A 27937-nucleotide genomic window follows, 5' to 3' on the forward strand; every position below is an offset into this window, starting at 1 on the left:
GTAGCATGCTCTGGTGGAGGTACATCTACTGTATGTAAGGATGAGTCCCACCAGCATCAAACAGGCATTGTCTGCACGCAAGCCCTGTCCAAAAACCAGCTGGTGAGGCGAAGGGGGCTGGGATTAGGGTGGTGGATTTTGCCCCGGTCCTGGGTGAGGAGATCCAGGAGCAAGCGGAGGTGGAGCAGGGGGACAGGTGGAGAACCAGAGGATGGCCCTTGAGTCCTTCAGGCTGTGAATCCTTGTGCCTGTCTGCACAGAGAACTGTGAGGAGCCTTCAAAAGGGAAATCCTGGATAGATTGCTGGACTCATGAGGAAGTCCCAAGAACTGGAGCCAAGAGCAATGCCTCATGGTGACAGCTCAGGCCATTGTCCTGGCTGCCATGTTGGCTGCATCCAGAGCCACCTGGAGATTGGTCCTGGCCACAGTCTCACCCTCCTCCAAAAGGGCAGTGAATTCCTGCCATGAATCTTGAGGCAGAGAGTCTTTAAACTTGGCCAGGGAGTCCCACCGATTGTAATTGTATCTCCCCAGCAAAGCTTGCTGGTTAGAGATACGCAGTTGAAGGCTACCCATTCAATAAACCTTTCTCCCAAACAGGTTCAGTTTTTTGAGTCTCTTTGTTTAGGGGTAGCATTCGTCTGGCCCTGCCTATCCCTCTTGTTGGCTGCTAACGCAACCAGAGAATCCGGGTGTGTGCGCAAGTACAGGTACTTAAACCCGCTTGTTGGCACATAATATTTCTTCTCTGTCCTCTTTGAGGGGAAGGGGGGCAAAGAAGAAGCAGTTTGCCAGAGGGCCTCGACCAGACCCATTGCAGACTCGTTAATGGTAGGGCCACTGTGGAGGAAGCTGCCACAGCTAGAATGTCAATAAGGCTGTGGGATATTTCCTTAAGCTCCTCAATCTCCAGCCCCAGGTTAGGTGCTATCCTCTTCAAAAGGTCCTGTTGGGCTCTGAAGTCAACCTATGGAAGCGAGCTACTGGACCCTGAGATAGCCTTGTCTTTTCACACAATGCACAGTCAACCTGTGGAACTCCTTGCCAGAGGATGTTGTGAAGGCCAAGACTATAACAGGGTTCAAAAAAGAACTAGATAAGTTCATGGAGGATAGGTCTCTCAATGGCTATTAGCCAGGATGTGCAGAGATGGTGTCCCTAGCCTCTGTTTGCCAGAAATTAGGAAAGGGCGACAGGGGATGGATCACTTGATGATTCCCTGTTCTGTTCATTCCCTCTGGGGCACCTGGCATTGGCCACTGTCAAAAGACAGGATACTGGGCTAGATGGACCTTTGATCTGACCCAGTATGGCCATTCTTATGTTCCAAGGAGGAGAAGGAGGCGGCTTGCACTGAAGGAGGGGCTCCTTCCTCTTTCTCAATGATGTCCATGGGAGCCACATCTTGGATGTTGGTACTGGGGTCAGTACCAGAGTCAGGGTCCAGTGCTGAGTAGGAAGGGTTGGTAGCCCACCTCTCTGAAACCACCAAGTATGATCGATGGGAGGGAGGACCTGGTACTGGGGGAAAACCCCAAGGGTTCCAGTATGGCCACTGCATAGGCCAGTGAGACATTGGCCAGGTGCCAACTGAGGTCTCGTGACACATAGGCTAGTAGTGACTTTTAGGCTGCACATAGGTTTCCCCTTCGGACTCTGATGAAGAGTCCTCCCTTGGTGACCACATTGGAGTGATACCCCACTCTGCCTCCATACAGTGCCCAAGGTCTGGGGACTGGCGGTGCACTGGAGATGGCCGTGATGAGAGGATTGGTCTCAGTTTGCCCCAGAGGGTGCCGGGGGTGCCTGGTGCCAGGAAGAAGTTTGATGCTTCCTGATCATTCCTGCTCCCAGTCATCGGAGCCAGCAGCTATCCCATTGAAGTCAGGGAGACCAGGAATGATAGTAAATCCCTGGCCACTGTAATGGCCTCCAGGGTCAATGGAACAGTCAGACCGCTGGTACCACAGTGGCTTCTGGGTGCTGGCCGAGGGTCCTGCACCAGACGCACTCTGGGCAGAGCTGATAGTGCCACCATGGGATTGGGGGTGGAGGAGTGGCCCAGCATAGGTCGCACTGTGCTGCCTTCCCCAGACTTGTCCTTTTTCTGCACCATCGAGCGCCCTCTATCAGTGCGCTGCTTTTTGTGCTTCTCCTTGACATTGGAGATGGTGAATAGTGCCAGGAAAAGTGTGGTGCCGGAGAAGGGCTTCATATCGAAGCCAAAGTGCTTGGTGTAGAATTGGAGCAACTTGGCTCTGAGGCTGGTCTGAGAGCGGCTTCTATTAGGATAGCCTTCAGCCTTATTTCTCTGTCCTTTCTGGTGTGGGGTCTAAAGTCCCAACAAATCTGGCACTTGTCCCTCACATGAGTTTCCCCCAAGCACTTCAAGCAGCTGGAGTGCAGGTCACTCATGGGCATACGTTTTCCACAAGAGGCACAAGGTTTGAAGCCAGGGACTGGGGCATGCCTGGCCTCTCAGGCGAAGGGAGTCCCTCAACCATAGGGACTATCTACACTGACTATTTACACTAACACTAATTACAAAATCTATGTACACTAAAAATTATTTATAATGGGAGTAATACTGTGCTACCTCCTAGGAGTGTTCTGAAGATAAAATATTACAAAGATGAGCAACATAAAATATCCCATGAGGAACCTGATTTTTGTGTTCAGTGCAAAGTTTGGATGGTGTGCAGTAAGTAAGGCTGAAGACTAGAGACTGAATGATGAGCATACAAAGAAATATTGAATAATGACCCTTTCGGTGAGGAACATCCAACCTGTGCACTGAATGAGGGGTTCTGTGATAGCATGTAATCATGTAATTAAAAACTACATCTTATAATGCATACACACAAGAGGGGTGTGATGGGGTCCCCAGGGTGCAACCTGGACTGTGGAACTGCTGAGCCCTCCAAAACCAACCAGCCTGGGTATTCCTCACACTGCGATGCTGATGTCAAGCTACAAACCTCTGATAGGCACTGCACTTACACAGACATCCACAGGCAGGGACACTCCCAACCGCGTTACATGAATGATCTCCCAATTCCCCCCAGCTCCCTCGTCTTGCACCCCAGAACTGAACCATCTTGTTCCAGTCAAAAGCTGGGCCAGTGTCAGTTCATTACCTAGTTCGCAACTCCAACAGAAAGGTAGTGGACGTTCAACAGCTCTTGTTAACCTGAGCTGAGATTTCCCAAGCTCTTCAAACAAAACACACTGTTTTAGGTAAAATATAAAACAGATTTATTAACTACAGAAGGACAGATGTTAAGTGATTATAGGTGGTAGGCATAAAGGTCAGAGATAGTTACCTTAAGAAAATAAAAAGTAAAAATGCTTTCTAAATCCTTAGCTTTTAGTCTGAGCAAGAGTTGAATCAAACAGCTTTGCTCACCCTGACAGATGGTAGAAGCAGGTTACAGTTCCTCAATACACAGATTGGACCCTTTTCCAGCCTGGGACCAAACTCCCTCAGTTCAAAGTCTTTGTCCTCTAGGTGTTGATCCTTCCTTGGATCTTTCCTTTCCCCACTGCTTCCCCTCTTCCAGAGCCTCTCACTGCTCCATGCGCTGCCCCCGCCCAAAGTGACAGCTCCACAGCTCCCATTGGCTGCAAACAGTGGCCTGCAGCTGAGGGAAGTGTGAGGAGCCCCCTGCCACCCCTGCGCCTAGGGGCCACAGGGACATGCCAGCCATTGCCGGGAGCCGCCTGAGGTAAGCACTATCCGGCTGGAGCCCACATCCCAACCCCCTGCCCCAGGTCGGAACCCCCTCCTGCACCACAACTCCCTCCCAGAGCCCACACCCCGCACTCCAACCCCTGCCCAGCCCTGAGCCCCCTCCTGCACCCCAAACCCCTCATCCCCAGCCCCATCACACAGCCTGTACCCCCCAGCCAGAACCCGCACTCCCTTCCACACCCAACCCCCCTGCCTCAGCCCTGAGCTCCCTCCCACACCCAAACTCCCTCCCTGGAGCCTGCACCCCACACCCCCTTCTGCATCCCAACCCCCTGCCCCAGCCCTGATCCCCATCCCACTCTCCGAACCCCTTGGCCCCATGGGAACGAGCCCCCTCATCCCCCCAAACCCTTCATTACCAGCCCCACCCCAGAGCCCACACCCCCAGCTGGAGTCCTCACCTGCTCTCACACCCCAACCCTCTGCTCCAGCCTGGAACCCCCTCCTGCACCCTGAACCCCTCATTTCTGGCCCCACCCCAGAGCCAGCACCTCCAGCCAGAGCCTTCACCCCCTCCCACACCCTAACCCCCTTCCCCAGCCCAGTGAAAATGAATGAGGGTGGGGAAGAGCAAGCACCAGAGGGAGGGGGGGTGGGGCCTCAGAGAAGGGGCAGGGCCTTGGAAAAGGGGCAGAGCAGGGGGAGGGGCAAGGGTGTTCGATTTTGTGCCATTAGAAGGTTGGCAACTCTACACTGAACCCTGGTCTCTCATGTGAGTGGCCAAACCACTGGGCTATTCTGGAGCAGGTCTCTCTCAATGTCTCTCGTTGAAGCTGTTCCACTTTGTATAAAGACACTTACATAGGCACTGGGCTAGAAATACAATGACTACTCTATAGTCTAGTGGCTAGCACGCTCTCCTGGGAGACCTAGGTTCCAGTTCCTGCTTCAATTAATATTTAAGTTTTTTAAACAAAGTGGAACAGTTTCAGCAGGAGAGACAGGGCCCCACTTAAGAATATTCATAACCCAGCAGTTAGGGCATCTCACCTGTGAGGTAGGAGACGTGGGTTCAAGTCCCTGCTCAAGTCAGGCAGAGTAGGTATTTGAAACGGGACCTTCCACATTGCAGGTGAGTGCTCTAACCCCTGGGATAGCGATTGGGTAGAAGGGAAGCATAGGCACCTCTCTCCACTCAATGTGTGTAAGGCCTGGTCTGGTAATTACTCTAAGAGGGCCTGTGAAAATGCCATTAGATTGGGCACTGCAGGCAAGATAGGTGGGAGAATGCCCAGGTTGAGGATCCAACTGGCTTAGGCATGAGGTAGGTGCTACAAAGCTGAATGGCCTCAGGACTTAGGTGGTGGTATGTATGTGCACCAGCAGAAATTCAGGTGCCTGGGGGACTTTACCAGTGGAAACAGGTGCCTACAGGGTTAGGCAAAAACTAAACAGGGGTTCTGAGGATCTAAATTTTGGACTTAGGTCCTTAAATCCCTTTGTGGATCTAGCCTTGTGTGTCTAAGGTTTGCCACTCAGAAACCAAAGTACCCCAAATTAGAGGCCAATTCTGAAAATATAAGTCTTAATTTTGCTGTTTCTTTCTGTCTCCATCTATAAAATGGGGAAATATTTTCTCAATTACCAACAGTATTGTGGGAATTAATTAGCTAATATTTGTAGGCTGCTTTGAATACCAATGTGAAAAACTTTGCACAACAACTCCTACCATGCAATCAGACTCTGCCCCCCACTTACAATGAAAATATTATCAAATATTACCATTACTACTTCTACAAGGTATTAATTGAAGTATTCTGTATATTAACCTTCAAAACAATAAGGAGGGAAATTTCTTTCATTACTCAGTTTTCTGAGTTCCCTTTTTCATCCAAAAAAGACCCAATGAAAACAGCCTAGTAGTACAAACACTCATCGCCTCAACTCTTCTGTTTTCATCAAAAGATTTAAACTCAGCAATGTAATTTTCACAGTGTTCTGTGATTACAACACAGAAAAATGCTGAACACTAAACCCTGTTAGAGCTCAAAGCCATCGCAGGAGACTACTCAGCAGCAGAACATCATAGATAGCTACCCTCTAGGGAAGGCTACGCAAATGAATTACAATCTAATAACATATACTATTGGGGTTTCTGTACCTGCTAAGATATTTAATATTGTTTCCTTGCCTCTCTGTGCAGCTCTCCTTAATGAAGAGCTGCCATACCAAGTGCAGGCAACCTCTGGCTATTTAATTCCCACTGCTTAAGCATGATCACAGGTATAACATCACAGCTCCTATTCTTCAGTGTCTCCTATAATCAAGGGGTCAGGGAGGCCTGTTTCCTCATTATCTCCTATCACTTTATAAAAAGCTATCAGGCTCAATTTGGGGGAAAATCTGCATAATTAAAAAGCATTTCTATTTTTAATTAGGGGAGAATCCTGCCTGTTTGTCTGCAGCCATGACATTTTCCATCTATCGTTTAAATACCATGCTCATCACTATAGTACAGTTTTTGAGAACCAAGATAATTCCACTGCTGGGGGGCATTCAAGACACGGAGAGTCCATGAAAAGGGTATGCATCCCTGGGGCACTGAACAGGGGCTCGTTCTGTCTTCTGACTGCAGGGTTTGGGGTTAGCAGAGGGGAGAAGTAAAATCCAAGACTACACTGATCCGCCAGTCACTCATACAGTCCTGCAGAGTGCAGGAGGAGTGGGACATAGCTATGGTAGCTTCAGCAGCTGCAGCAACCACAGAAAAGCCATTAGAGGGGAAATATTCCTTGCACTCAGCCCTTGTGGGATATTCCCAGTATGCAGCCCTGCTTCCCAATAATTGTTCCATAACAGATAACTCACAACTGTGTTTGAATAAACAAGCGACTTACAGCAGACAGCTCAACTCCTCTTAAATATTAATCTGTAAGTTTCCTTCTTTTACATTTTCTGCATGTGCTGTAAGCCTGAAGGAGATAAATGGCAGGAGAAGACGAAGAGTTACACCAGCTCCACAGCAGCTTCTCACTGGAGAAAATCCTGACATTTCTTACCTGCAACAGATGACTGCCTTACAGGACAGTGCTAGGTCCAGGAAGCACTGCCGGACTTCAAACGAGAGAGCATACTTCAGAGTCTGGCCATCAATAATGAGAGCTATATCATTTTCTTTCCCCAGTGAATCTCCCAGGTTTGTACAGTGATGGGTCAGGGTTGCTCTTGTTGCCTAAAGTACAAACACACACAAAAAAGAAAAAAAATGTTTCTTTCCACTATACTCCAGCCATCTCTCTAAACCAGCATTAGCATCCTTGACACATTCTCAGATTCAAAGGTGGGTTAGAATAAATGGAGCCTGGTGCTTCCATGGCTTTTGCCACTGCTTCCCCATCAAAATATTATGGATTTGAATGTCCTTCCCCGTGCTTACTCCAAAAAAACCTACATTTGGAAAATGCTTTGCGATCTACTGTTGAAAAGGGCTACATATTATTATTGTTTCACCATCTTCCCAAATGACTCAATCTTCAGCTCTCAACCTTTTCCTCAGACTCTTAAGGTAGGAATCGCAAAAGTGCTTACACTGGCCTCTCTTCCCATTCAAGTCAGAGTTTTACCATTGACTTCAATGGAAGCAGAGTTAGGTCAGTACTGAACATCTTTGAAAAATGTTAGTTTCTCAGGACCAAATTTTCAAACATGTGCATGTAAATTGTGTGTATTCTTTTGTGTGTGCAAAAGTGCACACATAGTTTTAAAAATAGCCCTCACTGACTGACTCCTTGTTCACGCTCTCTCAGGCCACCAGATTTGGATAACAAAGACTTTAATTAACCCCCACTCAAGCATGGTACTTTGATAAGGAAGATGCTCAGTAACTGACCGCTTATTAATCTACTACCAGATTCACAGTTCTCTTGTTTTTTTTGAAAATCGATGGTTATGAATTGTTTCACCAGATTTACTCTAACAAAACAGCTCTCCAAAAGTGTGTCTACATTATCTACTGGTTTGTTCAAGTTTTTGGAGAGGGGCTTTTCTGACATATCTGTAAAGTAAAGGGACAAAAATTGTCCATGGATCCTGGAAATCTGTGGGGGAAGGACTCTTCAGAGGCTGGGGCAGTCCACTGGTATGGTGTTTGCCTGCATGCTTCTCCACTAGGCTCTCCTTTAGAAGCAAAGCTGATTTACCCCCTGCTTCCTGGTAGAATGGCTCAGCATATATTTGGTCTATCCAGGTTCCCAGCTGAGAACACAGATGGCAAAGCTGAGTGCCTGACTATGCAGCATGGACTGCATTGTTATTGCTTTTTTTGAGGATAGGATGGGGCTTCCCTCGCAGCCTGTAGCCTAGAAGGAAGGACTCAGAGTTGCCAACTCTCATGATTTTGTCATGGATCTCATGATAATTATTCTTTTCCTTAAAACCCCAGCTCCTGGAGTCAAGTGAATATGTGATGATTTCAGTCTTCATCGTTCAAGAAAAAGTAAGTTTCTAGCCTTTGTATCTGTGGAGAAAGCTTCCAAATGTGATCCCAGTGCACCCTAAAGGCTCAAAAAGCATAAGGCAAATAAAAAGAAAACCAAATCTATTATCTGTACATAATCACATGATCTTAAAGCCAATCTCATTGTTTTTGGAGAGCCTGACTCATGATTTTTGAACATTTGGGGTTGGAAGTACTGATGGTTTGCTGCCTCCATTGCCTCCAGGGGGCTTTCTAGCATCAACTGCATCTCAGATTTTCTGTATGCAAGGTCCATTCTGGTATGATCTCCAATACACAGCATTGCAAAACAAAGTATCCTTTTTTTGCTCATCCCAGAGCTATGAAAACCTGGTGCCAACTTAACTGTCAAATATGTGTCTCAGTGCTTACATGTGCTTCCTTCCTTTGTATGCTAGTCTACAGGAAAAGGTACCATTTCTCTCTATCTAATATGAACAATACTGGAGAAGGATTATATCTGTCAAATGAAAATACTATATTTATGTCTCATTGTAATCCATTCATTGTTTTATGAAGCCACATTTCTCCAGGGAGAGCTACAAATCCACAAGCAGTTGCTGAGTGCTGCATTTTCAATTTGCATCTCTGATTTAACTGACAGATGTAAAAAAATAAATGTAGCCAAACTGCTCCCTACAGACTACACATCTGCTGGTACTGAAGAACACAAATTACTCCAGTTAAGTTCAGCATTACCATACAGTCAGGATTTCCCCTACACATTCACCTTATGGGATAATATGGCTTTGTGGTTGGGGTTAATCAAAACATATGGAGACCAGAACATCCACACTTTTGGAAGATGGAGACATACCAGCAGACCAGTTTTCTACAATAGGAGGTAAAATCAGTAAGACTCCATCTACGCTACAAATTCAACTGAGGGTATGTCTACACTGCAATCAGATGTGTGACTGTAGCACATGTAGACATATGCAAGCTAGCTTTGGTCTAGCTACCTCAGATAAGAATAGCAGAGAAGCCACAGCAGCACAGGCATCAGCATTGGCTGGACACTTGAGTACATACCCAGGTTCCTGGGCTGGCTTGCATAAACTGTACTACTGCCTATGCAGTGTGCTGCCACAGCTTCATTGTCACTAGCTAGATCGAAGCAGCTCAGGTATGTCTACATGTGCTAGAATTACACCTCTGATTGTAGTGTGAACATACTCTGAGTTAGGGGCCCAGGTACACCATAGAACACCATTGAAATCAATGACTGCTTAAGTGTAAATGAGGGTAGAATTGTCTTCTATCCCTATTATATATGCTGCAATGTTTTCTCATGCATGTTGCCACCAAATAAATAAAAAAACAATGACAGAAGTATGGGGGGTGGGGGGGTTATGTCTTATGGATTCTTCACTTCCTGTCCTAAACTGTTGCTAAGCTTCAGTGCACTGTGAAAACAGTTGACAAGCTTCGCCCTAGAGGCTGGTGTGTTTTAGAGATGAATGAAGTGATTCATGTGTATAATTTATACATCAGTTTGTTGTAGAATGCTGAGAGATCCTCTTGGATGAAAGATGAAGAATAAATGTAAGACGGTCATCATTATATGCATACAGTATACACATACTGGCAACCACTATGATTTTCTGTGGGATTGCTGAGATTTTCAAGTTCCCAGCTAGACAAATAGATTGCAAATGTAAATTTCTTCAATATTCTGAAATATCATATAAATCATTTTCTATAGGGATTTCACTTTCCAACTGAAAGCCATTCAATATATATGTAAACACATTCATTACCACACAGTTTGCCAGACTGCTAACGATCCTGCAGAAAAGGAAAATGCCTGCATTGCACTTTAGAATAGTTTGATGCAAAATGGGGACGTCTTCTATTTCACGGATCTTGCCATAGAATCAAATATGCTTGTAATATAGGGTTTTTTTTCCTTTTGGGGTTAGTGTAAGATTCACATATTTCACTCCTGAGATGCTTCACTGAACAGGACAAAAGTTATTTCCACAGCAATCTAAAACAGAAACAGCCATGCTACCATTAGTAATGAAAATCTATTCTGGGGTTTTGTTTTTTAATTTTGTTGCAACAAATATGTTGCAACACTAATTTTCAGGACTTTGGCTTTGGCATAATTTATGGCTAAAGCCTGAACCATTTTTCAAGTATGTCTACATGTGCTAGAATTACACCTCTGATCGTCGGAGCCCTGGGTGCATAGGACCCCAGTAACGAGTGAGTGTTGAGAGAATATGGAATAGGTCAATGCTATGCTCGGCTGATGCGGCAACTCATGGTGTCGGATGCCATCACATGGTCGAGAGACGTATACCTAGAACACATCACCAGACATTGGCAATACCAGGAGAGATGAGCTGGAATGCCGATGAGAAGCGCAGTCAGGAAAGTAACTGAAATACTTCCCTGATGGATAGTATTTTCTAATTGGACAACCTACCTGTCATAAACATACAGTTAAGGGTTAATTCCTCTTTTACCTGTAAAGGGTTAAGAAGCTCCCATAATCTAGCTGACACCTGACCAGAAGGACCAATAAGGGGACAAGATACTTTAAAATCTGGAAGGGGGGAAAAGTCTGTTGTCTGTGCTGTGTGTGTGCTTTTGCCGGAAACAGAGAAAGAAGGAGCCAAACCACTCCCATAGGGTAGCGAGTATTTACAGACGGAATGTATTAAATTACTTTTATTTTCTTGTTTGTGAGTTCTTTTGCAAATAAGAGGGATGATAAATTTGGGTTCTTTGTGTAATTTTAAAGTTTTGCCCAGAGGGAAACGCTCTGTGTTTTGAGTCTGATTGTCTGTGAGATTATCTTTCATTCTAATCTTACAGATATACTCCTTTCACCTTTTTTCTTTAATTAAAATTCTTTTAAGAACCTGATTAATTCTTCATTGTTTTAAGATCCAAGGGTTTGGATCAGTGTTCACCAGGACTAAGTGGTGAGGGGATATTCTCAAGCCTTCCCAGGGAAAGGGGGTTAGGGACTTGGGAGATATTTGGGGGAAGGCAGAGTTCCAAGTGGCTCTCCCTAAATATTTGGTTAACACTTGGTGGTGGCAGCGTACTGTTAACCTAAGCTGGTAAAAATAAGCTTAGAGGGTCTTTCATGCGGGTCCCCACATCTGTACCCTAAAGTTCAGAGTGGAGAGGGAACCTTGACACTACTCTAAATTCTCAATTACCGAGGGACAATCTTCACTCATTGATATATGTGCTTTCCACAACCAACTCTCTGTATAACTCTTCATGAGTGATGTACCCAAATACTTGGATGCTAATATATAACTGTATTGTTAAATTTATTCATCTAAATGTGGGTTACTGGTGATTATGCATTATATCTTGTATCTTATGACTTTTAAAACAAACCTTGTATTTGTGGATAATCTAAGCACTATACCCAGATGTACAGACACTCTTTTCTTAACCTATGTATTGTATAATTTAACATTAGCTTTAGTAAAATATTTACACTAGAAAGATTAAATGTAATAGCAATGGGGAAAGTGAGCATTTTGTTTATTTACCTGTGGATCTCTTTACTATTTACAATTTGTTATTTTGAATTTAAAATGTTTACAAATTATTAATAGTTTCCATTACAGCACCTTTTGTTCAAAGGTTTCTAAGTACTTTTAAGAATGCATCTGTGACTTCAGAACAGAAAAACTTGCTGTTCATTCTATCTTAAATAAGGTTGGCCTTCTTTAGTCAGAAGAAAATACACCAAGGTTTCAAGTTCTGTACTTTCACCAACTGATTATTTTCATTCACAACACTGAGTGACCTTGATATGACCTTCCATGCAGACAGATAGCAAATACACTATACTTAGTAGCAAGAGAGATATGGATGCTACATACTGTTGCTTGCTGGATGAGTGATGAGAATTGCCTGAAAATTAAGGCAGTATTTTGAGTCATCTCAAGTTCATAAAGTGAACTTAGTTAGCGCCTAAATGTCAGTGATTAGGTCAACAATTTATACAAAAATGACCTGAAGCGTAAACATTTCCAGAAGTCTTGCCAAACTGTACCAGCCAATTTGCGGGGGTAATACTACAAAGGGACAGAGACGTCTGTCTCAAATGATTTCTGAATCTGAACTTAAAGCAATCTGAACCATAATAAAAATTGCAGAGTAAGTAATTGCAGTATTAGCACATTTCTATTTCTTTTTGTGTACACCTTTAATTGAGTCTGAAAAGTAATGGAGAACAGCATTTCACAGTTCAACGGCCAAATACATCCCTGCTGTAATACCACTGAAGTCGTTGGAGTTACACTAAGGGTGAATTTGGTCTTATGTCTTGAATGAACTTCTTGGAGGTTGTTAAAACAGACAGGTAAATACAGTCTGTGACTGCATGTAACTTACAGGTAAGATTTAGGCATCCTTATTCACACTGAATAGCACCGGACTCTACAAGCAGCCCCACTGACATAAGTAGCACTAATTGCAAGGTGAAATACTGCTTAACATGAGTAAGTGTGGTACAATCTGGGCCTAATTCAGCAGTCTTTCTGAAGCTTGGGAAAGTCAGGAGTAGCGAGGAGGGCAGACGAACCTGCTTGGAGGTTGGAAGTAGCAGGGGCTACTCAGTGCCTGTCAGGGTTGCCCCCCACACACTCTGAACTCTGGGGTACAGATGTGAGGACCCGCATGAAAGACCCCCTAAGCTTATATTCTACCAGCTTTGGTTAAAAACTTCCCCAAGGTACAAATTCCTTTCCTTGTCCTTGGCTAGTAATGCTGCCACCACCAAGTGATTTACACAAAAATTCAGGGAAGGGTCACTTGGAATCCCTATCCCCCCAATATATCCCCACCAAGCCCCTTCAACCCCTTTCCTGGGGAGGCTTGAGAACAATATACCAACCAGTTGCTTTAGCAATGTGAGCACAGACCAGACCCTTTGTCTTCAGGACACTGAAATCAATCAGGTTCTTAAAAGAAGAATTTAATTTATAAAGAAAAAATAAAAGAATCACACCTGCAAAATCAGGATGGAAGGTAATTTTACAAGGTAATACAAAGATTTAAAACACAGAGGATTCCCCTCTGGGCTCAGCTTCACAGTTACAAAAGCAGGAATAAAACTGCATAGGAAAATTCACAAGCCAACACAAGATAACCTAATGCATTTCCTTGCCCTACTCACAGTTTCTGTGGTTTTAGATAGATTATTCCAGGTATATTTTCAGGAGATATTATACCTGCTTGGCTTCTCCCTCTGTCTGGAGAGGGAACAACACATAGAACAAAAAAACAAATCCTTCCTCCCCCAGATTTGAAAGTATCTTCTTTCCTCATTGGTCCTTCTGGTCAGGTGCCAACTAGTTATTTGAACTTCTTAACCCCTTACAGGTAAGGCGATCCAGTACAGCTGCCAAGGAGGGATTTTATGCTACTGCATACATTAAGGTTGCTACCCTTCCCCCTACGTTCATGACAGTGCCAATACCTGAAGTCTATAAGACATGCAGAGACAGTCAAGGGGAGTGAATTTATGCTCCTTATTCACTTTTATGCCCCTCTATGGCAGCACAGACTAGGTCACTAACTGGCCTTATAATACCCTAGTGAAGGCCATGATCTGATTTCACAACAGAGGGATATAAAAGATAGACAATACAGCGAGTAAAACATTTCTCTGGGAGAATTAACTCTCTTGCTCCTAATTTAACAATAGAAATTGGGGAAGGAGGTTGGTCAGAAGGTAAAAGCAGCTGGGATGTGCAAGTTGACAGCAAGGATGGATGTGGTGCTCCTGAGTAGACAGGCTGAAAGTAGAGAAAGAGCGGGGAGAGTAATGGCAGGAGAGATGTTCAGGGAGAAGGAAATTGGAGGGCATGGCAGAGCAGAGAAGGAGTAATGACACTGTTGGAAGAAGCAGGAGAAGAAAGGAGGGAGGGTAGGTGGAAGGTGGGTGGGGGGAGTCAGGTGGGCAGAATGCTGACTGTCTGAAAGAGCCTGCAATGCCATGCCAGCCAGCTGGGAGGAGTGAAGAGCTACTTAAAATGTGGCAAGAAGAGAGGAGCTTCTTCCCAACTGGCTTTCTATAATCCAAGGGGTCCAGCACTCCTGGGGAACTAACATGGCAAATCAGAATTAAGGAGCCAATACCAAACTGGAACCAAAATCACAGGTTATATTGTGTTTAATGTTAATGTGTTGTGCTATTCTTACTCTTCGGAGTAATTCCTAGCATGAGGGATATAGATTATGGTGTTCTATGCCTTCTTCATTTCTATTACTGAATAAACAACTTTCTCCATCAAACTGTAAGGAATTGGCTTTAAGACCTCATGGTATGATGTGCTTATACTCTACCAGTGTACTCAAACTACAACAAACTCAATCCAGGAAAAATGAGGGCATGTTTTTGGGGAAAAATTAGCAATTTTGTCTACTACAAAAATTGTAGTATGCAATTATAACAATCTACAGTAATTCAGTGCACACAGTATGGGTCTATTTTTGATAACTGCTTCACATCATATATGCAATAGCAAGAACAGGAATTCATGTTAACCCTAAGAACACCTTCCATTAGGATTCTAAGGAGTTCAGTAGCGGTTGAGAAAGATCATTCCTAAACATTTGCTTTTTCCAGATGTAAGCAGAGTCAGAATGAGCTCTACCCTGACATCTGGTGGTGAGCAGTGGAAAAAGACTTCAGGGGCTGATCTCATTTGCATGGGCACACCCACTCCGCCTAGCATGATGGGACTGCTTGCCCAAATGGTCACTTTGGCTGCTGTGGGATCCCCAGTCTCTTTGTTATTGGGGCAAGAGTAATAAAGTGTTGTTATCCTGGTTATGTGACTCAAGGACAGTAGAACTGTACTTTTATGACAGAGGGACTTGCCCTCACTTAAGTAGCACTTGCTAGTCAAGGGACATGGGTTCCAAATATAGTGAACTGAGAGAGGCTAGGGTTTAGTATGTGTAGTTGGTATTGTGGGTGTTTCTTGAGGCCCCTAAACACCATTTTGTTCCCGCCCCCTACTGTGTAATAACAGAGCTAATTTTGATTTCATTAGGAGTCTTGTAATATACTGCAGAGCTGAAATCACTGATATCTAGGTCTCAGCATTAGTACCAGCACTGAGGTCCCCCCTACTAACAGCTGAAATTACTAATAGCTGAAATCACTGAGAGCTGTGTTAAGTGGGGGGCCCCCTGAAGACATATTGGTGAGCGGCTAGCAGGGTGGCTGGCAGAGTGGTGCAGCTTGCGGTGAAGATTGCAGCAGAATCCCACAGAGAGGTGTGGCAAGCAGCTGTCAACCCAAGCAGCGGAGCATGTAAGATGCCCCCCATGCCTCCCCCCACTTCCACCCAGGCTGGGACGTGAACTCTGCAGACAAACTTCCAAACTCTGGGGGCTGCACTGACCAAGGAAAGAAACTGTGGGTAGGGTGACTTTTGGGTTGCTGGACTTAAGACCCTGAGGGGAAAAGGACACTGCCAAACTTACTTGGGGGTGGGTCTTTTGCTCATAGTTTGTGTTATGAATCCTGTTTGTGGTGTTTCCCCAACATAATGCCATATTGTTTCCTTCCTTTATTAAAAGGCTTCTGCTACACTCAGACTCTGTGCTTGCGAGAGGGGAAGTATTGCCTCTTAGATGTATGTAATTGTCCCAGGTCACAGGCTGAGGGCTCAAGCTGGTTTTGCATTGTGTTACTGAAATGGAACCCCTAGATACTGAACCCGGCCCTTGTTGCTGCCAACTCTGATGGGCAGAAGAGTTATACATCAGAACATCCAAATCCTGAGCTTATGAATAGATATTTTAGAAGAGTGAAACTACCTCAGATCTCAGAGGATAATGGGGCAGCTCTTGATAAGTAAATTGCTGTAGAGATAGTTGAAGTTGCAATTAACTGTTTAAAATCCAGTAAAGCTCTAGGTCCCAATGGGTTTTCTGAGGAGTATTACAGAGCTCTACAGCAAATGTTGGTCCCTATTTTAATTTAATTAATGGTATATTGCAGGGGAATGAGATTCCAGATGAATGGAAAGAGGCAAAAATTGTGATCATTCCTGGAGAAGGGAAAGATCTTACCAACTGTGCATCATATAGACCTATTTCTTTAATGTGGATGCTAAAATTTATGCCAAGGTGCTAGCAAACAGACTGTCACCCTTGTTCACTCTAACCAACCAGGCTTTGTTGCTGGTAGACATCAATCTAATAATATTGGAAGAACTCTGAATTTAATCGATAATGTTAATTCTAGCAACTGTTGCTGTGCACTGCTTTCTTTGGATGCTTAGAAAGCCTTCGACCGGTTGGCGTGGGAATACCTTAGACAGATTTTGGTGAGGTTTGGTTTGGGTAATCAGTCTTCTATGGGCATATTGACCATGTATACTCATCCTCATGTGCCTGCTTTGGTTGACAGTCATCAATCCCCTCCTTCTAAATTATCTAAGGGTATGAGACAGGCTTGCCCTTTATGCCTTCTGTTTGCTCTGGCCAGGGGCGGCTCCAGGCATCAGCACGCCAAGCGCGTGCTTGGGGTGGCAAGCCACTGGGGGCACTCTGCCGGTCGCCACGAGGGCAGCAGGCAGGCTGCCTTTGGCGGCTTGCCTGCGGAGGGTCCGCTGGTCCCGCAGCTTCGGAGGACCTCCCGCAGGCACGCTGAAGCCGCGGGACCAGTGGACCCTCCGCAGGCAAGCCGCCGAAGGCAGCCTGCCTGCCGTGTTTGGGGCGGCAAAATGCCTAGAGCCGTCCCTGGCTCTGGCAATGGGGCCATCTGCAATAAATGTGAGAAACAGCCCATTAGAAAAGGGCATCAAAACGTCTTCTGGATTAACTCAAAATAGCTTTGCACGCTGACGACATCCTGTTATATTTGCAGGATCCAGAAGTCCCATTAAAAATTATAGTACAATTGGCTTTGACATTTGGGCAGGTATCAGGCTTTGAAATAAATTACAGTAAATCTAACATTGTAGGAATGAATATTCCTGAAAGGGTCAAACCAAACTGCTATCAGCTACATAAGTTTAAATGGGTAAAGAAATCTTAAAATATTTAGGAATAAATATTATGAAGAAACAAATATATTTTAAGGCAAACTGCCCTTCGCTGTGGAATAAAATAATAAGACTTGGAGGAATGGAACAAATATGAAATTTCTTGTCTAGATAGGGTAGCACTGGTAATGATGAATGTCTTCCCAAAGTAAATATTTTTGTTTCAGTTCATCCTCGTTGGTATCCCTGACATGACATTAAAAACTTGGCAGGATACACTATTAACATTCATATGAAACAATAAAAGACAAAGGGTGAGTTATAAATTCTGTTTAATCCTACCACGTAGGATGGACTAGCTTCCCCTACTTTGGTTTATTATTATTATTATGCACCACAATCAAAAGATGTGATCAACTGGGTTAACAATAGACCATCCACACACTCAGTAAAACTCAAACAGCACTGGAGCCCAAATATGGCTATTTATAGTAATTGTTATATAAAAAGAAATTTAGGTCATCAAAAAATAAATCACCCATTCATCCAGACCACTTTAGCAGTTCTGGACAAATTTTTCAAATTCCTGCTACTTAGCCCTTCTCCCTTGGCCACTGTCTTTAATAATCAGGCATTTATCTCTACGAAATATCAACATAACTATTCGTTGTGAATAAGAGCTGTGACTACTCAGTTTGGACAGCTATTCCTGGGACCTGATTTGAAATCATATCAAGAGATATGTAATAATGTAAATAATTTAAAGCTCCCATATTTTCAGTATTTACAAGTCAAACATTTTATGGTGAAATTTGGATCGCCTATCTAGACCTTTAGCCACATTTGAGGAGCTGACCCAGGAGCAAACTGGATCAAAGGGTTTAATTTCTAAAACATACGCAATTTTGACTGAAAAGATGTTAATAAGAAATCTCAGATGAAAAGATGGAAGAGAGATTTGGATAAAGAAACCGATCAGGAAGAGTGGGTCTCTATCTGGGAAAGGGGATAAACATCTTTCATTTGTGTCACTCATGAAGAATATTCTTATAAATTACTGTATAGATGGCATAGGATACCAGTAAATATCCATCATATTTTTGCTACTAGAGAGGTGCTCTGTTGGAGGGTTTGTGGGGGAAAAGGAACGTGCTTGCACATGTGATGGTTGTAACCAGGAATTAGACAGCTTGAGGAAGAAATTATCAAAGCAATTCATCTTATAACAAAATGCCGGCTTCCTAGAGATACGCTGACCTGCTTACTTAATGCTCCACTAAAGGATCTACATTCTAAGCAGAATGGCAAATTAATTTCTTTTTACTGTTAGGAGCAAGATTCTGTATTGCATATAATTGGAAAAATGTGACTCTTCCTCCTTGGAATTGTAGTATAGTAAAATATGGGCTGTCCTTGTAACCGAAAAGCTTTCATACTAAGTATGTACACAACAGAAGTGCCAAAAGGAGAATAAAATTCAGAAATGTGGTCACCCTTTTTAGTGTACTCAGAGGAGGAGAGCTCCCCGGCCAGCAAGCCATTATCTTTAGTCAGATTCTTTGAATATTAAGCAGATCCTGAATAAGTAATAAGAAATGTACGATAAGAACATAACGTAAGAACGTGATGCAGTATGTTACAGTTTTATTGTAACTTAGACTTAACAAAAAGTTTTAAAATAAAATACAAGAAAAGAAAGATAATTCCTCCTCTCCCTCCTCCCATCCCCTCTCCTGCCCCACCTCCCTCTAAGCTTTCTCCTGCTCCCAAATACAGAATATGACCTCTTCCACCCACTTGACCTACCTGAAGGGTTGAAACTGATTTATACTCCCCTAAATGGATGGAGACAACCTCCTGTCCCTGCCCATTGCCTAGTTCTCTGCCAAGAAGTCCTCTCTTCCTGCCCTCTGCTGTCTATTGATGCCACCAGTACCATAGGCGCTGACTCCGTGGGTGCTCCAAGGTTGACTGCAGGACAGATGCTGTGACTCCTTCTCTGTCTCCCTTTCCTCTGCTCGCTTGTCACTGCTCCCTCCCATTTGCTCTTTTCTTCCTCTCCCCCTCAGAATCTCTTGTTAGGAAAGGAGGACCTGAGTACATGGCGGATATTGACTGGCTAGTAAGTGAAGATGAGGAGAGAGACTCAGCCACTAACCTTAGTCAAACATGGAGAAATCAACAGGGAGTCAAATAAGATGCCTGAAAAGTGGAGCCTCATGTCAAAAGCAACAAATCAGCCAGGCCTAGTAACAGGCATTGAGAGACAGCACTAGGAGTCCTACCCAACATTTCAGTCCCTGGCCACAGAGCCTCTTCCCTCCCTTTGTGCAGCAACCCCTGGGGCAAATTTTCAATGAGCTAGTGTCCTATATCACAAGAGGTCATAAATCAGAGACATCTTCTCACCTAAAGAATGCCTCAGGAAACATTTTATGTGGCACATTCTCTAACATCTAATGATAATCCTTAACCCAGCAATTTACACAGCGAAGTGGCACTAATACTCACAGCAGATAAACACACACCCTGGAAAGTGGTATACTCCTTTGTACACAATTTGTCACTGATGTTAAAAAAGTACAGGTGATTCCACTCACATATCCTGTTTTTATTCTACACTCACCAATCAGGGACCAGTCTTCTACTTTTGCATAATGCTTTAAAAGGGCCAATTTTACAAAGCTGAAAACAATTATGAGTCAAATCAGTTGGGAAGAAGAATTTAAACAGCAAAACACGAATGATAATTGGGAATTGTTTAAGTACATTTTACTAAATGCCCAAAATGCTACAATCCTACAACCGAGAAAAAAGGCTATGCTGTTAAAAAAACAATTTGGCTTAGAGGGGAAGTAAATGCAGGTATGAAAAAAATATAACGAACGGAATAAGAGGGAAGTTCATAGTAAGTAATATAAATCAGAAGCTAGGAACTGTAGAAAATCTATAAGGGAAGCTAAAAGATACACAGAAAAATCTATGGCCAGCAAAGTTAAGGGAAGCAAGAAGGAGGATTTTTTTAAGCATATAAGGAACAAAAAGAAGCTTACCTACGGTATTGGTCCATTACTAGGTGGAAATGGTAGAACTATCAATAATAATGCAGAAAAGTCAGAAGTGTTCAATAAATATTTCTGTTCTGCCTTTGCGGGGGAGGGAAGAGGATGTAATACTATCATATGATAAAACACTTTTCAAGTGATCTTGGTAAATGGGGCACAAGCAAATATGTGTTTTTGCCTGGCTAAATGTAAAGACATACATCTAGGAACAAAAAATATGTGGGCAATACTTACAGGATGGGGACTCTTTCGTGGAAACCAGTGCCTCTGAAAAGGATTTGGGAATCATGAAGGATAATCAGCTGCACATGAGCTCCCAGTGTAATGCTGTGGCCAAAACTGCTAATGTGAACCTTGGATATATAAACGGGAATTCTGAGTAGGAATAAGGAGGTTATATTATCTCTGTATTTGGCACTGGTGCAACCACTGCTGGAATACTGTGTCCAGTTTTGTCCACAATTCAAGAAGGATGTTGATAAATTAGAGTGGGAACAGAGAATTGCCATGAGCATGATTAAAGAATTGGAAAACATGAACTTATAATGATAAGCTAAATAAACTGATCTCTTTGAGTATAACAAAGAGAAGGCTATGGTCAGGGCCGGCTTTAGGGCGATGCCCCTGATTCCCGGGAATTGAGCCACACACCTAAGAGGGCCCCGCAGTGTCCGGAAGAGGGGCCTTGCACCCTCCACCAAAGTGCTGCCGGAAACAGCAGCAACCAATTGAGCTGCCGCCGAATTGCCGCCACTATCTTTGGCAGCAGCTCAATCGCTGCCGCTGCTGTCTTCGGTGACATTTCGGTGGCAGTTCTTTCGAATTGGGCCCCACATGTCCTAAAGCTGGCCCTGGCTATAGTGTGACTTGATTACAGTCTATAAGTACCTACCTAGGGAACAAATATTTCACAATGGGTTCTTCAGTCTAACAAACAAAGGTATAACCAGATCCAATGGCTGGAAGTTGAAGCTAGACAAATTCAGACTGGAAATAAGATGCAAATTTTTCATAGTGAGGCTAATTAACCATTGGCACAGTTTAGCAAAGGCTGCGGTTGATTCTCCAACACTGGACATTTTTAAAACAAAATTGGATGTTTTTCTAAAAGGATTCAGGGAAGTCCTGTGGCTTGTATAATACAGGAGCTCTGACTAGATGATCAGATGTTCCCTTCTGGCTTTATAATATATGAATCTCTGATGCAGTTGGAAAGTCAGAATCCTTTGCTAGAATTAACTCACTACTGTTAACATGAGGGAGCAGCAAGTAAGAGGAATTGCAAGAAGACATTTGACCTGAAAAAATGAACCTGAACATTCTGAAAGATTTCAGTGCTATCTTTACAGTTCATCCACAAATAGGGATTGGGGGTAAGGGCGGATCTGAAGAGGGAATATATTCAGAGCTCTCCAGCTATCAGTCACTAACCTAGTTTTTCTCCTTTATGAAACTGCCTGCACAGATCCCCACTCTTTGAGACTACCCATCAACCTATCCAGGAGGAGAAATGAAGATGGGATGCTATAATAAAATGTCCCTGAAATAGGCACCAGACCTAACATTTAAATTAAGACCTTGATCCACAAAAGAATTTGTGCAGTTTCATTCTAAGGGCTGGTCTACACTAATGCTGTAAGTCGACCTAAGTTATGCTACTTCAGTTACATAAGTGATATAACTAAAGTCGATGTAATTTAGGACAACTTACAGCATTGTCTACACCATGCTATGTCAACAGGAGATGCTCTCCTGACGACTTACCTTCTGCCTCTCGGAGAGGTGGAGCACAGATGTTGGAAGAGAGCTCTGCCATCGACGTAGCTTGTCTTCACCAGAGCTGCTAAATCAACACCACTGCATAGATCGCAGCAGTGCTGATTTAGCCAGAAGTATGGACAAGCCCATAGACTTCTACTGAAGTTGATGGGACAGCACACAAAAGAAAGTGTTCCCTCCCCCCCCAAGGTCCTGATTCAGCAAAGCACTTAAGCACCTGATTTCAATGGGACATAACAAAATTCTTAAGTGTTTTGTTAAATCAGGGCTAAAGTTTCATTGTTTTAAATGTGAGCATAAGAATCCTTTCATGCAGCTCCCTTTGCAGGATCAGGGCCTGAGAGTGTAAAATTAGTAAAGATGTATCTTAAGCTATAAGGAGTACATCTGCAAGTCTCACACATAGACAAGTTATACATATATGGCTGCAGAAGCTAACTTTGGTGGCATTATCTTCTTTTTCATTATTTACTGTTTATTCTGCTTCTATTGGTGTTATGCACATAGAAAAGCAGCTTTAAAATCAAAATCAATTGGACAGAAACAATACGTATGTTTCAGGTTTTAGTTTCACGGCTGGGAGCCTATGTATGTGATTTCAATAATTTCTCCTGTGGACTGTTCCCTTCCATAACAAGTCTACCCTGCAGACATCTTTCCACAGTTTTAATTTTCCTACTACTATTCCCCAATTTAACAAGTGACTTACTCAAACTCTTGGTAGACCATTTAGTTGCAATATTGCTCTTAACATTTTATTTACCAAGAAGAAACTTCCTGAGTTTTGTACATTGTGTAAATGTAGTTTCATTCTGCAGATCACCATATGTTGAGGAACACTAGGGCACTGTTATAAATCTTAGCAGCAGAGTATAATTTGTTGACTGGCAGAGAATTAGAATATCCTGAAGCAGAGTTCATGTGTGGTCTTCACTCTAGACCACATCCTGCCTTTCTGTATGAAACCTTGTAATGGCTTGTTTGTATTTTGTCACTTTCTAAAGCCTCACAGAAGGACCCTGTCTTACCAGGGTCACTCAGTATCTGAAGGATAAAGCAGACACATTAACAACCCATAGGGTTCTACGCAGATTATTAAAAAGAAAACAGCATTCCATTTTGGAATTTAGCACTGAAAGGAATGCTATATAAAATTTCACACAGAACTCCTCCATGGACCAAATTCAGACTTGATGTAAGTGGGTACAACTCCATTGATTTCAATGGAGTTATACATACTTACACCAAATCTGAAGTTGGCTCATTACCTATAATTTTAAAAAGCCAAATAATAAAAAAGTTTGAAAAACTAATAAAAGTTTATAAAAGGAAATGATATGGATTTTCTGGCTTGGGAATTTTTAGCAGCAGCATTTTGAATAGCATGAATGACAGTAGAAAAACCTGGTCCTATCTTCACAGAAACTATATTTACATTTCACATGCAGTTTAAGGCTCAGTATTGCTCCAGGTGAAGCAAAAGATCTGGAGAAGAAAACCAATATTGAAATAGACTGGTTATGCTGGGTATCAGACAACAAATATTCTTTTTCTAGTTAAGATGGAGAAAGAAAACACTGACTGTTGGGATCTGTGGCCTACATCAGGCACATTGCTTACTAAAGTTGAGAGCAACTATAGGTTGCATTTTGGCAACTCCTGCTTTAATATTTTGGATACCATTATCACATGTTCCTTTTTTTATCTCAATAGAGTTAATGTAAGAGTGATCTTCCAGGATGAACCTCTATAATAGCTATTAAACTTGAGTTCCTAAAATAAACTGTTTATATCGGTACCTGTTTACATATCATCTCTATTATAAATCTTGGAAGTGTTGTTCAATTGCTGTAGTAAGAAGATTAAATGGTTTCTAAATTCTAATGAATTTTTCTATCACCAGAACTACTGTCCCAGAACTCCGAGAACTACTGTCATGTTTTGTATGATCATATAAATCACACAGAATCTGCTAGCTCATTGTTCCAAAGGACACTAAACTGCCAATTGGACATATTTTACCAATATGAGGTATTTATTTTTTACTGCATTTGATGTTTCCTTCCTACATCTGGATAGTGTGAACAGTTAAATGTGATACAATTGTTTGAATTTATTGGAAAAGTGAAGTTTATTGGGTTTGGGTTTTTAAGTGAAATGAGTCTTCCACAGAGTGCTGTGAAGAACAGAGGACCTAACTGAAGAACCATATTCAGGGAGACACTTTGCGGCCAGGTTTGAAACTCTTTCCACTGTACCTTAACCATGGTTTAAAGGGTTCACCATCTGTTTAGTGGAGAGCATTTCACTTGAAGCTGTCTAGTTCCTGAGCCCATGGGACCTGTGGACATCTGGCATAATGCAGTATACAGTAGAGAAGGGATAATGAAAATAATAAAGGAAAGACTAAATAATGTTTAAACCAAAGCTAGCTGAAACAGAATATAAGTATTAAGGGCAGCACCTGTTGAACTGAGGCTGCAGGGGAAATATTTCTTACAATAAACAGCACATGTTCCAATTTCAGCCCAGAAATAACACTTCCACAAAACTGAAGTACAGTTAACTGCAGGCACAAATGACCCTACCTGATTTGCAAGAGTAATCAAACTGTCAGATGTCTAAATTCTATAATTCCTGCCTGGCACCTAGAATTTGTTTGTGGAAGCAAAATTGCAAATTCAAAATTGCAGGCAAATTTCAAAAGTGTATTCTTAAATTTTGATAAATAAAGGGTGGAATTCACATCTCTGCAAAGGCTGAATGATTGCAAAGAATAGGCCTCTCCCTCATACCTGAACACACGCCACAAGGTCCATTGGGCATGCTCTTTTGCTCCCCTTCCAAAGTGTCTTCTTACAACCTTCTTATGATCTCTCGCAGAGTGAGCTACCTCAGAGCTTGATTCTCCAAGTGATGGTTCTTGTGCATTTTAGTCTTTCTGCCAAACTCAGGTTCCCTAAAGTCTGTGAAACCTTGTGTAATATATATGTAACATGTTCTACTGCACCAGTCTTATGTAAGCATTCCTGTTATCTTTCTACTTGATCTGTAAGGTAAGGAAATCCTGTGGCCTTATTTTAACTTTAGAAGTCTGTCTGGACCTGTAAAGGAGTTTTAAAACTCTGGTGCTCAAACATAAAATTATTACCCAACAAACAATACTATCTTTTAAAATATGCAATTTATTCTGTTACGTAACATTGAACTTAAAGTTGTGGTTTGCGTCACACTAAATGCAAGCTCTCAACAGATAGCAAATATATCAGTAGAATTTGCTAGATACCAGGAATGGTGAATCTACCTTTTATTCTATATGCATCACTATGGTATCCAAGATACCACCCCCATCTCCCTTTCACCTCGAGGCTTATTTACACAGTGTTCACAATCACTCTCTGAAGTTCCTCTCTCCAGTTCCATCCATTCCTTTCCCCTCTGGCTTCCATCCCTTGCACTCCCCTGAAACCACTCTTGCCAAAATCTTTAATGGCCTCTTCCTAGCCAAAGCTCAGAATCAGTGATCCATTCTCATTCTGTCGGCCACTTTCCACACAGTTGGCCATGCTCTTCTTGAAATCTTCTCCTCCCTAGACTCTCACCCCTCCTGGTTCTCCTCATACCTCTTTAAGTGTTCCATCACAGTATCTTTTGGAGGCTCCTCCTGGTTTCCTTTCTCTGGTGGTCCCTCAGAGCTTTGTCTTCGGTCCCCTTCTCTTCTCCCTCTGCGCCTTGCCTCTGGGTCATCTCATCCACAAACATTAATTCAACAACCATCACTATACAAATGATTCACAGATCTACTTCTACACTCCAGACCCATCTTCTTCCATCCAACTAGACTCTTGGCCTGCTTCTGACAACTCCTCAGATGTCAAACTCAACATGGCTAAATAAAGCTCTGTCTTCCCCCACAAGCCTTCCCCACTACCTCTTTTCTTTATCACAGTGGAAAATTCCACCATCTCAGGTCGATATTGAGGTGCCATTTTCATCTCTGACTTCTTTCTAGGTCCTCATATCCAGATTATGTCTAAATCTTGCTGATTCTTTCAGCCTAACATCTCTGAATATTGCCTTTCCCATCTGTCCAAACAGCAAAAACTCTCTTTCAGGCTCTCATCATTGTGCGTCTTGATTACTGCAACATCCTTTTCTCTGGTCCTGCAATCATTTTCATTCAGAATGCTGATATAATGATCATTTTCCTAGTCCATCTCTTTGACTATGTCACACTTCTTTCCTTCCCTCCACTTCTCTATCACATCAAACATAAGCTACTTGTCTTCACTTTCAAGACTCTTCACAGCCAATCTCTCACTATTAAGATGTCAAACTCTGCCTCCAATCAGTCCATGATGCCAGTCTCCATTGTACATTTGTTAAATTTTCAAAGAAACATCTTCATGCTTTCTTTCATGCTGCCTCTCATGCTTAGGAAGAGCTCCCCTAATCATCCGCAAAACTACCTCATTATTCTCCTTCAAAACCATTCTTAAAATTCTCCTTTTCATTGATGCCTACGAAAAACTTGACAATGGTAAGACTGCAGCTGTGCCGAGACCACTCCCTGTCACGCTGCCCATTACTCATTGTTTCTTTGTAATCAGTTCTCAGCCCAAATGTATCCATCTGTTCTCTCTCTTTTTTTTATACTTAGATTGTGAGCTCTCTGGGGCAGGAACTGTCTTTTTGTTCTGTGTCTATACAGCACCTAACACATTGGGGTCCTGGTCCATGACAAGGGCTCCTAGGTGCTACAGTAATACAAATAATAACAAATAAAATAAGTATATCTGAATGCCAGTTTATTTACAAATAGTACACAAAGGATCTCTATTTCCTTCCCCCTCCATCCTCAAGTTAGCTGGAATTTTCCCAGCCATATAAGATACACACTAATTATCAGTAATAATTTACAGCGATGATTGTATTACACTAGCATCCAGAAGCACCAATCAGGATCAGAGCCTCCATTGTGATGGACTCTCTATGAACATGGAACAAAAGACAGTCCCTGCCCCGAAGAGATTAAAGTGGAAAACTTCAGTCCTGGAAAGATTTATGTTGACTAGAGAGAAGTCAGAGATGAATAACCCATCGACTTTAGTGTTCACATGAGATCCTTAAAATGAAAAAGGTCCAGTTTTCAGATTTTTCTTTCACAAGCAGGGCTTTCAAACTGTGACCATTTAAATGGGTGAGTGAGAAGAATTTGGAGTCAGATTTAAATGTCTCCGTGAAACACAATGCAAAACCCTTTAGCATGAGAGAGAGAGAGAGAGAGAGAATGGAAAATTTCTAACCAATTTCCTTTCTGCTAGCAGCATCTCCTACAATTCTTGACATCTGGGCTGTTCACCTCACTCTGCAGCTTCATGGAGGCAGATTAGTGTTTTTGCACCATCAGTTTGGCAGGGACAAAGTAGCTTCTCTTTGCCCTCTTAGGTGTGGGGGTGCAGAGGCAGTGGCGTGCCAGGCCACTGTGGCTGTCTCCATGGTGTCCTCATTAACCAGGAGTGCCACCTTCCTCAGACTAGTGGGCTGCAAAGAAGGGGCTACTAGGATGATTTGAGGAATGGAAATTCTGCTTTATGAGTGGCGACTCAAATAACTTGGCTTGCTTAGCCTAACCAAAAAAAGGCTGAGGGGAGACATAATTGCTCTGTACAACTATATCAGAGGGATAAATACCAGGGAGGGAGAGGATTTATTTAAGTTAAGTGCCAATGTGGACACAAGAACAAATGGATATAAACTGGCCATCAACAAGTTTAGGCTCAAAATTAGGTGAAGGTTTCTAACCATCAGAAGAGTGAAGTTCTGGAACACCCTTCCAAGGGGAGCATTGAGGGCAAAAAGCCTAATTGGCTTCAAGACTGAGCTTGACAAGTTTA

The 27937-nt window shown here is 42.8% G+C and overlaps 1 protein-coding gene across 5 annotated transcripts in view; it reads right to left on the minus strand.

Moving 5' to 3' along the window:
* Positions 1-27937, minus strand: part of ATP8A2 (ATPase phospholipid transporting 8A2) — a 541088-nt gene that overhangs the window by 322138 nt on the left and 191013 nt on the right. For all 5 annotated transcript variants that reach the window (XM_039520497.1, XM_039520502.1, XM_039520500.1 and 2 more), the window contains one exon: positions 6753-6925. In XM_039520497.1, coding sequence (XP_039376431.1) covers positions 6753-6925 — 173 coding nt within the window. The remainder of the gene's footprint in view (positions 1-6752; positions 6926-27937) is intronic.

The sequence above is a fragment of the Mauremys reevesii genome, linkage group 1 (assembly GCF_016161935.1).
Source record: "Mauremys reevesii isolate NIE-2019 linkage group 1, ASM1616193v1, whole genome shotgun sequence".
In the NCBI taxonomy this organism is placed as follows: domain Eukaryota; kingdom Metazoa; phylum Chordata; order Testudines; family Geoemydidae; genus Mauremys; species Mauremys reevesii.